At 33.7% G+C, this 19,473-nt stretch overlaps 1 protein-coding gene across 1 annotated transcript in view; it reads right to left on the bottom strand.

Moving 5' to 3' along the window:
• The window catches only part of HIF1A (hypoxia inducible factor 1 subunit alpha), a 41,527-nt gene that overhangs the window by 17,557 nt on the left and 4,497 nt on the right, over positions 1-19,473 (bottom strand). The window contains exons 2-4 of the mRNA XM_061180883.1: positions 4,001-4,191; positions 3,348-3,493; positions 3,177-3,261 (exon numbers count right to left, since the gene is read on the bottom strand). Of these exons, the coding sequence (XP_061036866.1) occupies positions 3,177-3,261; positions 3,348-3,493; positions 4,001-4,191 (422 nt within the window). The remainder of the gene's footprint in view (positions 1-3,176; positions 3,262-3,347; positions 3,494-4,000; positions 4,192-19,473) is intronic.

The raw sequence follows: 19,473 nt of genomic DNA, 5'->3' as shown, positions 1-19,473 counted from the left end.
CTTTGTTACTAGGAAAAAAAGAAAAAAGAAAACCATGCTGAATGACTTTTCAAAGCAAAGTTAGATTTAAATAAACTCAAGTCTATTTACTCCCATTCCAAGCCTCAGATAACTAAAAAAATGAGATTAGACTCAGGTGACTAAACAAACAGCAACTTGATTTCTCCTCTTCGTTGATCAGTCTGATTCAAAACAAATACAAAAATATTCATTATTCAGGATCTGGACTAGATACTTCAGGCAGTATAAAGATGAACAAGACACAATGCCTGTCCTGAAGAAGTTAAAAATTGAGTATACGTAGTGAGGCCAATGACAACAATACGATGTAGAGTAAGCGCCCAAGGCTTACAAGAACTCTTTAAAGGAGTACAGAGAGAGATTAGAAGATAACTTCTAGTCAAGGGGAAATCTAGTCAAGGGGAAACCAAAAAGTCCTTCTTAGAAAAATAGACATTAGAATTTCAGTAAGTAGAGATGAATAAGAAGAGTATTCCAGGCAGAAAGAAGAGAACGAAAAACAGAGAGGTGAGAAAAAACAGCACATATTTGGGGAACAGTGCATAGTCCAGTTTGACTATAATATAAAGTACATGCAGAGGAGAAATGAGACAAACTTAGAAGGGATGGTTAGGGCTATAACTAGAGGGCCATGGATGCCACAATGAGGAGTTCTAAAAAATTTGAGTTGGGAAGCACAATAGGAACTTAAGGAACATTAATCTAGCAGTAATATATATGATGTGTTAGAATTAGAATACAATGATGGTAATGAGGGGCTGAGCAGCAGGCAGTAGAAGTGAAAAGAAGGGTGACAAAAGACAAATGAAGAGGTAGAATCTATAAAAACTCAAAGATTAATGGAAATAAGGGAGAAGAGAACTTTTTAAAAAAGACCTGGAGATTTTAAGGCTAGTGTATTGAAAGAAAAGTAACATGTGGAAAAGAAACAAGATAATATGTTTAAATTTAGGCTGCTTAGCTAGAAATACTGGACTATTGAGAAAGAAGAGTTCTAGTTCATACTCACAATTATGGAATATAGGCAAGTTGGGGCAGTCTTGGTGCTGATACAAGTTATTTGGATTTACTTAAATAGGACTGAATTTGCCCTCCCTAGAAGCATTTGAAAGTGGATTTTAAAAAGACACCACAAGAACCATAATGGTCTTGGTGATGGTATTAGGGATGTGTGTGTGGGGGGTGGGTGTTGTGGTAGCAGCAGAGATCCACATGTAAATTCTCTGGGGTGTTTTCAGTCCTTCAAAATCTAAACTTGAATTGGACTGACCTTTGGGAACCCAAAGCCTTTGAACTGGGACATGAAGATATTAATAAATTTAAAAACTATGGTAAGTGAAAAGTACTAGCATTTTCCTAATGAAAAAAAGTTTTTAAACAACTAAGTTTTTAGCCCTATAAAAATAAATATTTTATAATAATTTAATGAACTCTAAATCTTATTTTTAGAATTTAAATGAAATAGGACTATGCTGTATAAACAATACCTCAGGCTTAGTGTATCATCAAAATGTGATGCATTGCAGCAGCCCCACTTTGCTAAAAGTGAAAATCTGCATTTTTCTTTCCCAACAAAATATCAAAAATTCATTAACATTAGGAATGATTTTTTTAAATGTTCATAATTAAATCACAAATTTATTATAATAAGAGAGCACATGTGCTTTGAATGTTCATGTGCTTTAAAAAAACATTTGGTTAAAAACATACATTTAAGCTATAATAAGTAGACTACATCTGATTTAGAATAATGCATTAGCATCATTACCAAATCAAAACAAGACTTCCATATATCCATGCACTTATAGTCTAGCCCAAGGGAAGCACTGAGCTGCCAATACAAACCTCAAAGTGTAAACACACTATATTAAACTCATCAACAGCCCACTTAGGTCCTTGCTTAGAGTATATTTACTCCTCCTTTACACAGAATTCTAAAAAGTATTCATTTGCTTTCCAAGTTCACAGTAAGAACACGGCATGAAATTAAATAACAGAAGAGGGCTCCAAGGTGAGAAATGGCAGTAGAGTGTAGTGAGAGTTGGTGAACATGAAAAGAGCTCTAAAGTACTAAGGAGTGTGGACTTGAGCCAGTCTACCTTAGTTTAACCCTTACTCTGCTGTTTACTAACCAAGTAATCTTCAGCCAGTTATTCAATAACTCTGTAACTCAGTTTCCTCAGTAAAATAGAAATAGTTAACCTCACAGGGTTTTTAAAGGAGTTAAAGCACATAAAATTGAGAAAACAGTGTCCTGGCACAGAGTAATCTCTCAATAAAGGTTAGCTATTAGTATAAATGAGGTGAGATTAAACAGAAAACCATAAAAAATGATTAACAAAGAAATATAAATGAGGTTGTTTAATGTAGAAGCAAACAAACTTACACTTAAATGGGAGAGCTGCAAAGAACAACCACAGAGCAAAATGACAAATTTTCAGTGTGGTAACTTTTGAGTCATGAAAGAAAGATCAAATTATGATCCATATACTCTGTTTAAGAAGGCACAGGTGTGAAAAGACTTTAATTCAGTTTTTGTAATTCACAAGGTACTTTTCTCCCAAATCTTGGAACATTTGATTATTTTTAACAATTCATTCCTGAGTTTAAAGGTCTGAGCAGGTCTTTTTTGTTACTGCTAATGTGGAGGCATCCATAATGTAATACTTTCTAACTGAACTGCATAGTCTCAAATTATTGTGAACAACCTGAGGGGTCAGACAGCAGTTATGCTCTTTAAAATTGGGGAAACCTTTTCTTTTTCTTGGGCATTTAGAAGCTTGAACCCAAACTGGCACCTCAACTTTAATAACTGTCTAAAATCCTATTATTTGTATTATGACTTCCCCTTGCCTTAAAGTTACATTCTAAATTAACTTCCTTGGTCCTGATTTTTATTTATTTTCCCATTTTATCAATTCTTATATTTGTATAATTATTTACAGATTAGGTGGGCTTTTTTAAAAACTTAGGTATTTTTATGAAATTCCTAAAAAATAGAATAACATGGACTTAAAGAATAGAGTAACATTTTATTAAGCATGAAATGAGGTTTGGCCTTAGGTTACAACAGCAAAATTTTAAAATTAGTGACAGTATCCAATTAGGTAAAACCACCTGTCACAATAAATCAAACAATAAACTTTTCTTCTCACCATTTCTGTGTGTAAGCATTTCTCTCATTTCCTCATGGTCACACGGATGAGTAAAATCAAACACACTGTGTCCGGTTAGTTCAAACTGTAAAAACATTAAAAAAAAAATTAGACCTATAACATAAAATCATAAACTCATACAGAAGCGCTCTTAATATGTGGGTATTTTACCTGAGTTAATCCCATGTATTTGTTCACATTATCAGAAATGTAAATCATGTCACCATCATCTGTGAGAACCATAACAAAACCGTCCAAGGCTTTCAAATAAAAGCAATTCATCTGTGCCTTCATTTCATCTTCAATATCCAAATCACCTAAAAAAAGCACAAGAAGAAAAAAATAATTAGTTAAAAAGTTATACTTAAATGATAGTAATATTCAGATGTTTTTATAAAGTTTTCCCCAGATACTTTATTTAATGCATGCAGCATATATTTTTTCTATATATTTAAATTTTTTCTCCTGTCATTCTTTCAACACAAAACAGTCAAGGCCAGAGGACAGGAAGACTAAAATTAGATCTGCCAGGGGCTTTTAATGATTATTTAAACTAATGAAGCAAGGCAAACCACTGAAAAGAGAAGGGTCACGTCATTAAAAGTAAGATAGATACAGGTAGGTAGGTAGGTAAGTGCAGCAAGAGAAAAAGAGGGGGAGGGAGGCCAATATCTTAAAATTCCTTAATGAAGCTTTAAAAGCAGGTAATAAAAAGGACATCATGTTACAAAGGAAGTGAGAGTATGACCACCTTCTAAAAGTAATTTCCAATTACTTCTGATTTCTAATTTTTAGACCTATCATGTCCTTGTAAAACAACTCACCAGCATCCAGAAGTTTCCTCACACGCAAATAGCTGATCGTAAGCCTCATAACAGAAGCCTTATCAAGATGTGAGCTCACGTTATGGGGAAGTGGCAACTGATGAGCAAGCTCATAAAAAACTTCAGACTCTTTACTTCGTCGAGATCTGGCTGCATCTCTAGACTTCTCTTTTCGACGTTCAGAACTTATCCTATTTAACAAAAGGGGAGGAGGAGGAGGAGGAGGAGAGAAAAAAGACAGAATACGTTAGTTTGCGTTTGCTTGAATAAAACTCATTTTACATTTTTCTGCTTACCATGAAAGGATAAGAAGATGCCATGTAGTTAAATTATATAGAGATTTATCCTACTACATAAATGTATTTTTTTAAAGACAGCTATACAAATTTTTGGATTACTGCAGACAAAAGGAACTCTCACAAGAAGTCCAAGGTGAAGCTTCACACCTGTCCAAAGCAAGTGTTTCCTCCCTGGCACATCAAATTGGAGAGGATGTTTTTGATTTGGCCAAAATCTGAAAAGTAGCCTGTATATCTAAGGCTGCACTTTCATAGCCATTCAAAAGTAGGCTCAACTTAGAGACTTTTTACCCTCTATGCTACCACATGAGCAATACTGACTATAAGCTACAGGAATTTATATCAGCATCTATAATCAGCTACTGTTTTCAGCTTGCTTACTCCTTTAGCAACCCCTTATCTATTCAGTATTACTGGCACAAAAGGTACCAAATAAATGCAGGCGTATGGAAGAAAAAAAAGATGTGGCATAATACTAAGAATTTAAGAGAACAGTTTAATAAAAACTAATAAGGGTGTCAATATAATCATACATCTTTAGGGAACTCTTCCAAGAATAAAATCAGTCAGAAAGATTTTCATAAGTCATCCAAGCAGAGCCATCTTCCTTTGCTTCACTGTGTAGCACTACCTATTCCTCCTGACTCAGCTGAAGGTAAACAAGGCTAACCTGGTTCTATCCTTAGCTTCTTCTTTAATAGCTATTGTTTATTAAAACCTACTATGTGTCAAACACTATCCTGTACTAGTTCTCTCATAACAACCTGTAAACAGGTTAAATATTATCCCTATTTTACGGATGAGGAAACTGGGATTCAGTAGGTTAAAAATAGCCATGCTGTAGCAGACAGGATTTCAACACAGGTGGTTTTTTTTTTTTTACTTAAGTCTCTGCTCTTCCACAAGGCTTTATCTTCTTAATGGAGAATGCTGCTTCTACCTCAAATACTCAGCTGCTCTCCTATGACCCTCAACCTAATCCAGTTAAATCAATTATTTATTAAATGTTGAAAATAGCCATTACCATTTATTGAGCACTTAGCACTGTGCTAAGAACCTTGCCAGCATTATTTCACTTAATCTTCCTTATATTCTGTGAATTAAGTACATGATTGTCTCCACCTTAAATCTCTCCTCCCTCCAATGATCTACAAAGTTATGAGGTTCAATCATAGAAGTAACATTCTCAAAAACAAGCAAGGCTCTTCATTCTCAGAGTATGCTCCTGTTATGCTGTATAATTACAAAGTGAAATTCCAGCAGCGGTGTTGTGACAATAGTGATGATATAGTTTTAGCACTTGCTCAAGTCTGTGTGCTCATCTGACTTTTATACTTTAATAAGGAATGTGAACATTTGCTATTATTAGTCAACTTTGATACAAAAATTTCAATTCAAGCAACTAGATCAATTTAACTTGAGTATCTTGAGATTTAAGGTGAGCTATTAAAAATTATTACTACTTATAACTACTGATCTATGTGAATCAGGATTTTGTCAATGCTGTAGAATTTTTTAAAAACACAAAAATATATTCGATGCTATAAGTGTAACATGAAAATGCAAGTGTCCTCAGTCTACAACTTCATTTTTTATTTGCATTAGAACTTCATTGTTCTCATTGATTTTAAGTAAATGTATTAAATTTGAACTTTAAAATGTACAATAAGAAAAGTTTAAAAAACCTATCTTATACATATACTGAAGTTCTTGGGGGTGGGGGAGACATCTAGTGTGTCCCCATTGGCCCTAGCATCTCAGATACTGTTTCTCTCACTTCTTTTCCCTTTTGAATTGGCAGGTAAGAGGCAGCAGTGGAGTGGGAAACAGATTTCTATCTGGTTCAAGTAAACTCACCAAAAAAACAGTGATGATCAATGATCTCATGATAAACCTGAATATTGGTTCAAATGCCACAATTAGTCCAGGTGATCAGAATTTAATCAGCAACTTTCATCAGATTTACTAAGCCCTCTTTCTTTTAATTACTCAACCAAATCTAAGCTACCAACAAATTACTACCCAACTGAAACACCTGGTGAAAAACTTAAATCCTTATATTACATGCTATATGCTTTTAAAGGGCATCTGATAAAGCTAACCATGCTGATGGATTATCTCTATATCTTTAGGAATAGTTGTATTGTTCAGAACTTTGAAGATAATGAATGTCCAAGATATGGCAACCAAGTTTTATAAGACAAATCCATTAGAAATGTGAGCTTGGATAGAACATTTAAAGGATAATATATTTAAGCTAGTGAAGACTGTGAGAATAAGAATTTGAGCATGAGCCAGGATTTTGGAAAAAAAGTAAGCCTCAATAAAACAAGTAATATGATATCTCAAGAGTTGACAAACCTAAATTAGATGAAGAAGGTGATGAAAATCAGTATGTCTTCTATTCATAATCAATCTAGACATAAAGCAATCAGGAGACCTGTAATAAAGATTTAATGAAGAAATTTATCTGATGTTCTTCACATGTGACTACAGGAGCTCTTAAAACATTTCTCAGCTAAAAGCTATAACTTCCAAAATTCTTAATAATTTTAGCATCTGAACTGCCCAGCTTCTTGTCTACTCACAGGAAGGCTCTTTTTATCAGTTCATACCCCACAGAATTACAGTACTATTGACCACGAATTATTTCTGGTAGAGCATGGAATCTAGGTCCCACAAAGATGAATCCTGTACTATTTATTTACTTACTATTTAGATGGCACAATAAAAGTTTTGTAGACCAGAACAGGCAGATTTTTAGCATGCAAATAAGGGCACTGTTATTCTCTAACTTATCAATTCCATTGATGTTGTTTTATTAAGTACAGATCAAATAAAGATAGTCACACTAGAAATCAGTCAAGAGTACAGTAAAAATTGTCTTTTGAATAGTTTGCTTACCCATTTCCATAACCATTTTAGAATCAATGTTTGAGTAAACTAGCAGTATAGCTTAATCTTTGTGGTACTATAGTTTTCACATACTTACTATTTCATTATTATTTAGCATACAGTACTGGACAAGAAGCTAGTAGTTATATCTTCATATGATTTTGTATAGGAAATACATTTAGAGCTGCTGTCTTATTAAGCTTCTTGTGTACAGAGTTCATGAATAAGCAATAGCCATTTTACAGAGAAAGCCTATTATTCTTCAGATTAATAAGAACACAAAATAATTGCATATATGTTAATTCATCTAACTGTGTTGTCTACTAATTGCACAAGAAAAGCCTGTTGGCATTCCTAATTGTAAATATTGGTGACTTTAAGAACTGAAGTTAGATCATAATCATTCGAAATGTTAACAGATGATCAGACATTTCTAATAAAGTTAAGGTATAATTTTAAAACAATCTCTCAGCTCTATTATTTGTGGCTTTAAAAATTCTTTCTGGCCTTGAAGGTACAAGTTGTTGTTGTTTTGCACTTCCTGTGTATTTCTATAAGATAGACATTCTGAAGTGAAATTCCATTATCTAAAGGATGTGGCATTTAAGTTATCCTTTCCAAAAAGATCTGTTTCCATTTTTGTCTCTGCCAACCCATGAATGTGTATTTATTTGCCCATGTGTTCTGTGGTAATATATATTATGGGTCATTTTTATTGTTTTAATTTTTGCCAAGCTGAGAGATGAAATTTGTATATCTCATTGTTTTAACTGCCCTGTACTTCCTAATGTCTCAGGTCAGAGGAAATTCCAAGGAAATTTTCATTCTTTAGTTGGCATTTTGGCCTGCAGCTTTAAATCTAAACATCTATACATGGTGCTTACTATGTACACAGAATACAGTGGTATTCTAAACGTTTTTCACCTATTAACTTATTTAAATCATTATATCATCACCATGTTACAGATAATGGAACCTGGATAAATAGTTTACCCAAGTTTACACAGTTAATAAATGGTAAGCCTATATTCAAACTTAAGCAGTCTGGCTCTAGAAACCATGCTATTAACACTAGACTATGCTGCCTCTCAGAAACTCATTTTAATAACCAAGATAAGTATTTATAAGTCCAGGCCATTATTATAAAGTTCAAAATTGGTCTACTTTACATCTCCAAAGACATAAAAGAGAGGTATAGGGGTTGGCTTTGGAATTTAGGACCTGACCCTAAGCTATTCAGAGGAACTCATGGCCAGGGTCTTTCCTGGAGCCTGCTTATAAATCCAAAATTCTAACTGAAAGGCATCTAACAATGGCAATACTTTCTGCCCCACTGACTACCTGTTCAAGGCAAAGCACCCTTTAATGGGTACTGCCAGCCACTAAGGGGAGAGAATCAGTAATCCAATCAACTCATATACTCCCACAAGACTTCATTTTTAATTTGTGCAGAGGAGCATCTCTGTACTTAATTTGAACATCTTAAGCTCACTATTGTTGGTGTTTTTTTATTTGCTTAACATCCAGATCCCCAAAGTAAAACCAATCTGCATACTTACTTCAGGAGCTCTGGTCAGGCATAAACCAATTGCCAAGATACCTATTTACGCAAAGTACCATGAGAGAAAAGATGAAGAGAATTTTCCCCCTTCTAACATTTATTGAGCACTTACTATGTGCTAGGCACTGTGTATTGCTTTCACATAAATATAATGCTTTCATGTATTAGCTCATTTAATTATCATAACTCTTTAGAGAACCAAAACACTAGATGGGAAGTGGCCTTCCTGAACCTCAGAATAACCATCTTCATTCAAGAACTATTCATTCAATAAATATTTATTGAGCATTTATCAAGTACCATGCACTGTGTAAGTACTAGGAATATAGTGATAAGCAGAACAGCCCTCATGGAGCATAGCCAGCCTCCCACTTAGTCTACTGAAATAGTTACCTAATGCGATATTCCCAAATGCTGATCTAGCTGCATTGTAATTACTTGGGGACAGTCAATATTTCAGACTTCTGGGCCTTACCTTTGTAAATCTGATTCAGTAGATCTGAAGTAGGGCCCCCAAATCTGGATTTTTTAAAACTCCCAAAATGTATATGATACACAGATTTAGGAACCACTGACTGAACTAATCTGCACTGTCATTTTCATTCAATTTCAAATTACTCAAATTACTACCACAATGTACCACAATACTTCCAAACTAAGAACTCCGACATTATGTCCTGCTTAAAATCCCATCAAAGGTACACAGGACAAAGTCTAATTATTTTCAGATGAAACCCTCCTTTAGCTAGTTTCCTGCCCATCTCTTCATCCTCATCATTTCCCACATTTCTTCGGCCACATTGTAGTTACTCAAAAGCATAGTATTTTATTCATTTATGGCTCACTCACGCCACTCTCTCTGCTGGGGTATCCTTCTCAATATGTAACTTGGTAAATTTATGTGAGAAACTTTCAAGATTCAATTCCATCATCACTTTGTCTCTGTTTTGTCTTCCAAAAACTGCTCCTCTCCCCTAGATCCGACCACTCTGGTTATTTTGCTATATTTATGTTCCTCTACAGTCCTTAAAGCTTCCTGGAGGCAGGAGACTGCCTCGTTCATTTTTGTGTTCTTAGTAGGCATGTGCATAAGTGGCTTTAAGTATTTGGCCCAAATCTGCCAACTTCAGTCCATGGAAGGTTAACTGCCCCTTCAACATTCTTTTTTGGTATCGCTAAATTTGTGATTCACCAGCATTCCTGTGATCCTATAGATTACGATCATAGTTAAACAGCATAACGATGTCAGTACTGTGAACAAGGCATACTATTTGGATTTACTGCGATTATCTGGATATGCACTTTCAAATATAAGTAACCATACTCGATGTTAGAATGGAAAAAAAAAAAAGTTAAAAATAAAAAAAATTCACCAAGCGGTGTAACAGTGAATAGCACCGATACCATCACCAAGGAGAGTAAGTGATCTTGACAGAGAAGAGATTTAGAGCATAGGGAGAGAGCTGAGAAACTAGAATACCTATCTGCTAAAAAGAAGCTTGAAGTTTAAGATTACTTCCCTTATCACTGCAATCTATGTCAGGAAAATGCATGAGTTATAGTTAATGTTGTTAACCAATTAAATCAATACCTTTATCACATTTATGTCTTCCTAGCCCAGCTGGAAACATGACAGTTGATTCCTTTTGTTTTCTATAATCTTTTCCTAGAAAGTGTTGTAATTATTATCATAAGACACAAAAGTTTTCAGTAAGTTGATTTCTAATCTTATTGGCTTTTTTTCCAAGGGGGGTTAGCCTTAGACAAGTATTTTGTATTTATTATTAGGAGTATTCTCATCATAAATAGGATTTGTTGTTATATTTTCCATCTGGTAATTGCTGCAAAACCAGAATACTTCAGATAATGTTTAATTTTTAAAAATCCCTCTTCATGGACAAATCAACAAAAATTTGACATTTCAAATTAAATTTTCAGGACAGTTAGCTAGCTATTATTTATAATTAATTTCTCCAGAAAAATGTCTCTGAACTCTAATCAATAAATTTAAAAATGAACCTTTAGGATACTCATGTTAGAGAATGTATTCATTTATTCCACAAATGTTTCTTGGTCATCTCCTATGAGACAGATGCTGTTCTCAGCATGGGACATAGTACAATAAACAAAACAGACCAAGTTCCTACCCCCATGGAGCTTATATTCTGGGACAAATATGTCTTTGTTTCTTGTCTTTATTCAATAGTCGTTACCAGGGTCAATCCCTAACTGACAAAACATTAGCCATAGAAATAATCTTCCCACAAAACCAAGTAACATAAAATTTTAGGAGACAAGGCAAAGTCTACAAAAATTAATCTGTGCTTATATAAGATGTTACAATACAGTAGTATGCAAAAACAGCAGGCTCTACAACAAAATCTGAGTATTAATCCATTTCTGTGTCTATGTAATGCATATTTATGTATATAAATAAATGTATAACTTATAAATGCACAGATAAAACCAGAAAGATACAATGTATAAAGTGTTAGCAAAGTTTACACATGTTAACAATAGCAGTTTCAAGATGGCAGGATCACAGATTATTTTGTTCTTTAAGAAAATCCACCACTGAACTAACACTGACACTATCAGTGCACCTGCACTTGTCAGAAAAATCTGAAAGAAGTAGTCATCTTTTAAACTTGTTTTCCAAAAAGACTAACTGGAAACAGGTTAAATTTTTTCTTCATTTTGGAATAAAGCAAGAGCAATCATATTTCTTCCAGGGAATGGAAAGTAAAACTGAGTAAGCAATATAATTCAGTATTTTCAGTTTCTCATTCTAATCTAATTTTCAGATTTTGAAAATTCATCATTTCGTAACTAATTTGAAATTCCAAAAGACAGGTGAAATGGTTTATAACAAAAAATATTAAGAATACATATACTTGTATTATTTTTGAAAGCAGCTTAAAAATTTCTTGGTTTAGATAATTATCTTACTAACTAACTTAAGATCTCTTAGATGTCCACAATTAGAGAAAGATGGATTATTCACTTTCCAATAACCTCACAAACATGCTTAGTTTTAACACTCGATATTCTAATGTTGCAGTAAAATAAATAGGGGGAAAAAAGAATCACTTTTAAATTAGAGGGTACATTCAGAAAATGAAATCTGTATCACATCTGAGATAGCATTAGTATGTAAATGTTCTATCTATGCACTAATTAAATTAATTAGCTAATAAATTTACATCTGTTTAATGATTGTGTATTGAAGTTCTGTTTGGAAAAAGAATATGCTTTTGTTTTTAGATTATTCTTAACTAGTGATTTAAAAATCAACTCTCTCAGTTCAGAATTGGTATTAAGCCTCTCAAAAAATCTTTGATCCCCCTACAATATATAAAGTACTAGATAAATTTTAAAAATGTGAAGCTATTACTCTAAGATGGAGGTTCTCAAACTTTAGCTTCCCTCACAATCAGAGTTTCCAATTTGAAGGGCTGGATGGGGCCTGAGAATCTGCAATGCTAATAAATTAGCAGATAATACCAAAGATGCTGGTCTGGAGAATACCTTGAGCCCCTCTGCTCTAAGAAAATACTTCATTATGTGTCCTTCAAAAATGCCCAGAGAAGTAAAAGATTGTTCATCAACACTCAAAAATTGTCTACTAAATACCTTCTCTTTAAAAATCTGCCCAAATGCTTTACAAACAGAGAAAATATATCCAGACTCTAAGACATTAACATAGCCACATACTTAGAACTCAGTAACTATAAAATACCATATGGACTTACACAAAATTAATCAATGGTTGACCTGTGGTCTGCATCACAATCACCAATAGAACTTTTCCCCCCAGATGTTTGTACCTAGATCCCAATCCTGGAAATTCAACTTGTAGGCTTGGCATGTCAGTTTAAAATACAGTCTTCTGTGTACAACATGATTAATAAATTGGCACTGCTGTATGTTATATATGAAAGTTTGTAAGAGAGTAAATCCTAAGAGTTCTCATCACAAGAAAAAACTTTTTTTCTTTTTAAAAAATTTTGTATGTATGTGAAATGATGGATGTTCGATAAACTTATTGTGGTAATCATTACATGATGTATATAAGTCAAATCATTATGCTGTCCACCTTAAACTTATACAGTGCTTTACATGAATTATATCTCAAGAAAACTGGAAGAAAAAAATAGACGAAGTCCAATTAAAAAATACTAATAAAAAAGAATCTTCCAGATGATTCTGATGAGCAATCCTAGCTGTTCAAGGTTTGTGTTTCATCTATAGGTGCTTGTAAAGTTTACAGATTCCTGAGTCCCATCCTAAATTTACCAAATCAGAACCTCTGCGGATGGGTACCTGGGAATCCTTATATTAATTAAACACCCAGGTGATTCTTAAGCCACAGAAGTTTGAGAACCATCAGCAGATCTTATAGCAGAAGTTTAACAGGTTAGCCAGCAAATTTGAAAACTGAGAAAAATTTATTTGTAGCTGCAGCTACCTACACATACCATGATAACTGTGTTTGTCAGGCAGAACACTGAACTGAGTGGATTGGGCAATACTATGAACGAAGTACAATTGCTGGGAATAAGAAGCTAGAGGTACCACTCAGTAACAAGCCAGTAATAAAGTATGTGCTTAGTAAAAACCAGTAATTTTCCTCAAAAAGATCAGAGCATGATTAGGCTTTAAAGATGACCAAATAATGGTGCGACGTTTTTTCAATTCTCTGAAATAATTTTTTATAAATCACCTTTTAAACTCTTTATGAATGCCACAAACATCAAAGGATTGAGACTCACTGTCCGTGAGTAACAGCTGTGTGTTAATGGCTTTCCCGAAATCACGTCACCTACTCTACTACTCCTCTCCCTTAGCATTACCTCCCCCTCAGCTTGTAAATGCCTGTTTCCCTTATCATATGCTTTCCGATAGTAGTAGAACTGAGACTGGAAATCAAGATCAGTGACATTAAACTTTGTGCATGTGTATATTCAGAAAAATGTATTCTTAATTATTTGCTTAAACATAACAAGATACGTAAGTTATAATAATCAAGTTCTTTCTTATATAGTAGGAAAAAAATCACATGGAATGAAGGTATACACACAGAAATCACACCCTGAAGATTTTTCCTGTTTAGTTCTAAGCCCTGACCATGATGAAGTTTCTGGAAACGATGACAAAAGAGAAGCTCTTCTGAAGCAAATGTCTTGATTTTCCACATACACCAATCCATCCTATCCAATGTTACCAAATAAAATTTCAACTAACCCTCTGATCCCGTTTCTTTGTCTGTAAAAAGAGGATAAGTAATACTATTATTAAGTGGCAGCTCTCAGATTCCACCTAGGAATGATGCCTCTGTATTTAATACGGCCGATGCCTTTCCACATTTCAGATGCTTAACATAAGTTTTAAATTTAAATTAAAAGATTAAAGAAATTTAAGGATGTTTTTACTTAGGAATAGAAGGAAGAGACATGATAACTACCTTCAGATATTTGAAAAGGATGTCACACAGAAGGCAGATTTCGTAATTTATGCAATTCCAGAGAGTAATAAGTGGGAGTTACAACATGGCAGGGTTTGCTCAATAGAGTTAAAGCAGTGCTGAAGGTAAGCTATAAGAATTTTTAAATCTTATTCTCATTTTGGTGGCAATGTAAGAAAAAGAAAAGCAAAAAAGCATGGATCATCTAGAAGATCTCTATATAGATCTCTATCATTGTTAGAAACGTTCTGTGTTTGAAGTTGCATTTGTTTATGATCAAATTGGTACCAAATGATCACTAAAAGGAACAGGGTTACATTTTTAAATGTGGTACACACAGATTGAGGTCACTGGGCACATCTCAAAGGTTCACAAGGATTACTTTGCTCCAGAAGAGATCTAAACATTAGTCAGGGTTGAGAAATACTGGGATAAAGAACTTTCTAACATTTAAAGCTGCAAAAATGAATAGACTGTTTTGTGAGAGTGCTTTTTGTGTGTGTCTAAGAAAATTCTCACAGCAGACTGGCAAATTTGTAAACACAATTATAGAAGATACTCCTGTGATGGTTGATATTAAAATAAATAATAAAACAAATAAATAAAAAAACTTCAATCCTAAAGTCAGTTATTTTGCAAGAACCTCAAACTTAAAATCACACTGCACTAAATAATAAAAGATGGAACACATAATGGATGAATCAATTAACACCAAAAACTGAATGTTCAACTATGGCCTGAGCCATCAACAATTCACTGCTCTGCTTGACAAATTAGATGCACAAGTATCTGCTGAATAAATGAATATGCAATAATATGTTACAGGCCATGGTGGTTAGGTGCTAGAGTAGTGGTCTAGGGTTGAAAAAAATTTTTGAATCATTGAGATAAATCAACTTCATATTATCCAAGAAAATATCCCTTCCTCCACTCACAATGAAGGTTCTATTGATTTGACACATAACTCATTTAAACATTTTAGCTATGTTACCTGCAAAGGTAGGCAATTTCCAACTCTCCTCTGCAAACAGACTAAATAGACATTTAATGAAGTTTTGACATCAAAAGAGCATGGAAAAGTAGGCTTTCTTAATTTCCCATCCTGTAACAGCCAAACAAATATCCTTGAGAATATTCTTCTTCCTTTACTATTATCACTGTAGAAAATGATTATTTTAGAATAAGCTGTCTACACAAAAAAACAAGTATCTTCACTTAATTTTCAAAGGCCAGACATTCATGGAAAAATAGCAATGTAGAGGAAAAGCAGCACCAACTATTATACTACTATTATAAGTTCACTGATGGTTTGGCTCAAAAGGACATCAGCCTTTGTCAGATTGTCCTAAAGAAGGTTTGAAGGATTCTAAATAATACCATGAGACTTCAAGGGAGTGAAACTCTTCTGAAAACAACTTAATAAATATAATAATAATATGGATATAATTGGTTTCTAGTTTATTAAGCCCTTACTTTGTGCCAAGAACTGTTATGAGTGTTCCACATGGATTAATATCTCTTTTGTCCTCACAACAATACTATAAGGCAATTACTCTTACCCTAATTTATGGATAAACAAAGTGAGACCTAGAGAGGTAAAGCAACTTGTGCAAGATTACACAGCTTAAGTGGAAAAGTAAGCAGCCAGCCTCTAGAGCCAAACCTCTTAGCCATTAGTCATTCGTTACTACATCTTTCTTAAAGAAATGAAAGCCTTAGTCCAGAGAAGAGATTTTAAGCTTTCCCAAAGGCACAGCAAGAACAGTTGTAGACCAACTAGACTTGATAGAGAACTCTGCAGAATATGAATTCTGGTGATTTGCAACAAAAACCTATAGCCCAGCATTGATCAAGAGTCTTGTATAAGGAGATAAATAATAATCTACATCAAGACAATCAAATAATCTACAAAAAGACATTTGACTCATGTAATAAGGGAACCCCACTGACATTTAAAAATGAATAGTCCAATCAGGGAAACTGGCATTCATCCAAGAGACTGATATGTGGATACTAGAAGACAGAGGGAGTTTCTTTTTTTTTTATCATCACAAACTGTATGGATGCAGACATGGGAATGCTTAGTGGCCATAATACATACCATATTAATAGCTTGTCAATGGCAGAATGAGGCCAACATGCAAATCAAGCAAAATATAAACCAAGTAATATTAAAGAGAAAGCCTGAGATTACACTTTAAGGACATCACTTAAGACTCTGGGTCTAACTGTCCCTTAAACCAAAGCTAGATTGTGTGAGCTAGTAACAGCCTCCCAGCCCACAACCCCCAAGCTAGTTTGAGCTGTGTTTCATCACTTGCAATAAAAAGAATCCTAATACACTTACAAACTGCCAGTGTTTCATATTAAAAACAAACTTTAATGATGATAAAGTACAAAAAAAGGGCACTCTCAAATACTGCTAGAGAATATAAACTGGTCTAAACTTTCTGGAAGTTTAGAGTAGATTTAAGAAATGTTTGCTAAAGATGAAACAGGGGTAAAGATATTTTCCACATTTGCCTAGCTGATTTTTCCCAGCCATACACGCCTCTTAGTAAACTTTTTACTCGGTGTTCTAAATACATAGAATTGGCAGGCACTAACCTTTAACATACCTTAAAATAGGGTATTGAGATCTTTTCAAGGCCACTACATGTTACCTAGCTATATTTATTAACAAAAGTGTTTTCTGACCTGGTTTTAATAGATACTATAAATGTTTTTAAGTGATGAAAAATTAAAATTTGAGATTCAAGAAAGTTCTAAAGTAGCACAAGAGATGCCCCAGCATAAGAAAAATTCCTATCAAAAGTGCAACATAGAAGAGCAATAATGACTTCCAAAAAATCCTTTTAAAAATCTTAAAACCTTCCTCTGCTTTCTTTGTTCATTCAGTTATCCTTTCATTGTTCATTTATTCATTCAAATACTTAAGAGGTCACTGTATGCCAGTAATCTCTTTTACATCACAAGTTTCAAATTCAGTCTATTTGTGATCTTGCTCATTGAAACATGTTTCAATTTTATAACAGAAAAAAGGGGAAGGGGTCACTTTAAATAAATTTGCTTAGCATCTGAATTCACGAGAAAAGATCTATATATAAGAACAGAAATATATTCCAACTCAAAGACTTAAACGTTCTGCCTTTAAACCTTCTGTTTATTTTTACCATACTATTATTCAGTTGGAAAAAGAAATTCTCATAAACTATTAGGAAAAGTGGAGAAGCATAGGGAACTGTCACTAATGAGTGAAAACTGCAATATTAGCTAGTAGACACTTTAAATATATTGTGACTTTCAAAACAACTGGTAGAACTACAAGAACTACAGTAAGTTATGTTCCATCACTAATTTTTGTCCCATTTACAAAACAATAAATTTTGAAAATCATATTTGGAAATAATCTTTATGTTTAATATTATAACCAAGTGAAAATTTTAAATGAAGACCCTCATAAATAACAGGTGAGATCACCAGAACAACTAAAAGATAACATCTTGGGAACAGTTTTTTTATAAAAATAAGTCATTTCAATTATAGTTTTAAGTTCTTTAAAACAAAGTTACTAATGAAATGGGACTTTATCAACAATAGAACAGGTAGAGACCATTTTAAACAGTAAGTTATTTTTCTGAAGAAGTACTGGCACATCAAATCTTTCTAAGTCACTAGAAAAACTTAATTCTCATTTTAGAGTTGCTTAACCTCACTTCTGATAAAGCTTCCAGTGGCAACTGTTCTCTGCTGTTAGTTTTAAGTTGGTTAATTATTCACAAACAAACCCTTAAAAACAAAACCACTTCAACAAATCTATTATGATGCCTACTACCATAAGAACAGAAAATAACAAGTGTTGGGAAGGATGTGGAGAAATAGGAACCCGTGTGCACCGTTGGTGGAAATGTAAAATGGTGCAGCCACTATGGAAAACAGTATGGGCAGTTCCTTAAAAAATTAAGTTACCATATGATTCCGCAATCCATTTCTGGGTATACATCCAAAATAACTGAAAGCAAGATCTCAACGAGATATTTGCATACCCATGTTCATAGAATCACTATTCACAATAGTCAACAAGTGGAAGCAACTGACAAAAGAAATGTTCACATGTTGAGGTGTGGGGAAATCATTCTGGCTTATACATAAGTTAACTTGAATTTTATGCTAACTAGAACAGACTGTGGCCTACCAAATATACACTGTACATCTGCTTTAATTATTACAGAAAAGGGCACACTGACCAGAAGTAAAGAATGTCCATGTTAAAAATAAAGATTAAATGCCTCCCTTTCTGGGACGCCAAAGCTGGTACTCCTTCGATGATAAGACTCCCATCCCAGGTGCCAAGGCCATACTCGCTGTGTACTTGCTGATCTGCTTTTTTTTGAAACCTTGAAGGAATGTATCTCTGACTTGTTTTTGATGTGTTTTGTTCTGACAAGACATAAAACTATGCTAAAACCATGCTTCTCCAGAGCAGTTTCTCAGAGTAATCTGGGAGGCTGTCTTCTGGGCTATAGTCCTCAGTTTGGTTCAAAGAAAACCCTTTCCTATTTCTATTATAGATTGTCTATTGATTATTTTTGTCAACACAACCTAAGTGTCCATCGAAAGATGAATGGATAGATAAAATCTAGTATACATTATTCAGCCTTAAAAAGGAAGAAAATTTTCACATATGCTACAACATGGGTGAATCTTGAGGACATTATACTAAGTGAAATAAACCAGTCACAAAAAGACAAAAATTGTATGATTCTACTTACATGAGGTATTTAGTAGTCAAACTCATAGAAACAAAGTAGAATGATGGTTGCCAGAGGATAGGGAGAGCGGTAAATTGGAGGTAGTTGTTTAATAGTTACAGAGTTTCAAATTTACAAGGTGAAAAGCTCTGGAGATAGGTTACACAACAATGTGAATATACTTAACACTACTGAACTGTACAGTTATTAATAGTTAAGATGGGAGATTTTATGTTGTTTTTTAAAACCACAACTTAAAAACCCCCCACAATCACTTCAAAAGCTATGGAGGAAAAAAAAGTCATGAGGTAATCATTAAAGTTTGTTTTTATAGATTTAGATTTTATACATTATATTTTCCTAAAAGGGTCATGTCTGGCAAACAGATATGGGTTTATTACTTTTTACTGCAGAAAATACAAGTTTTAATATAAAAATCAATGCACATACAAAATAGTTAATTTTTGATGCGCCAAGAGACATGGATACAATTATCTTTAAAA

This window comes from Eubalaena glacialis, chromosome 2, assembly GCF_028564815.1.
Source record: "Eubalaena glacialis isolate mEubGla1 chromosome 2, mEubGla1.1.hap2.+ XY, whole genome shotgun sequence".
Taxonomy (NCBI): Eukaryota; Metazoa; Chordata; class Mammalia; order Artiodactyla; family Balaenidae; genus Eubalaena; species Eubalaena glacialis.
This window is presented reverse-complemented; position numbering and strand designations above follow the sequence as displayed.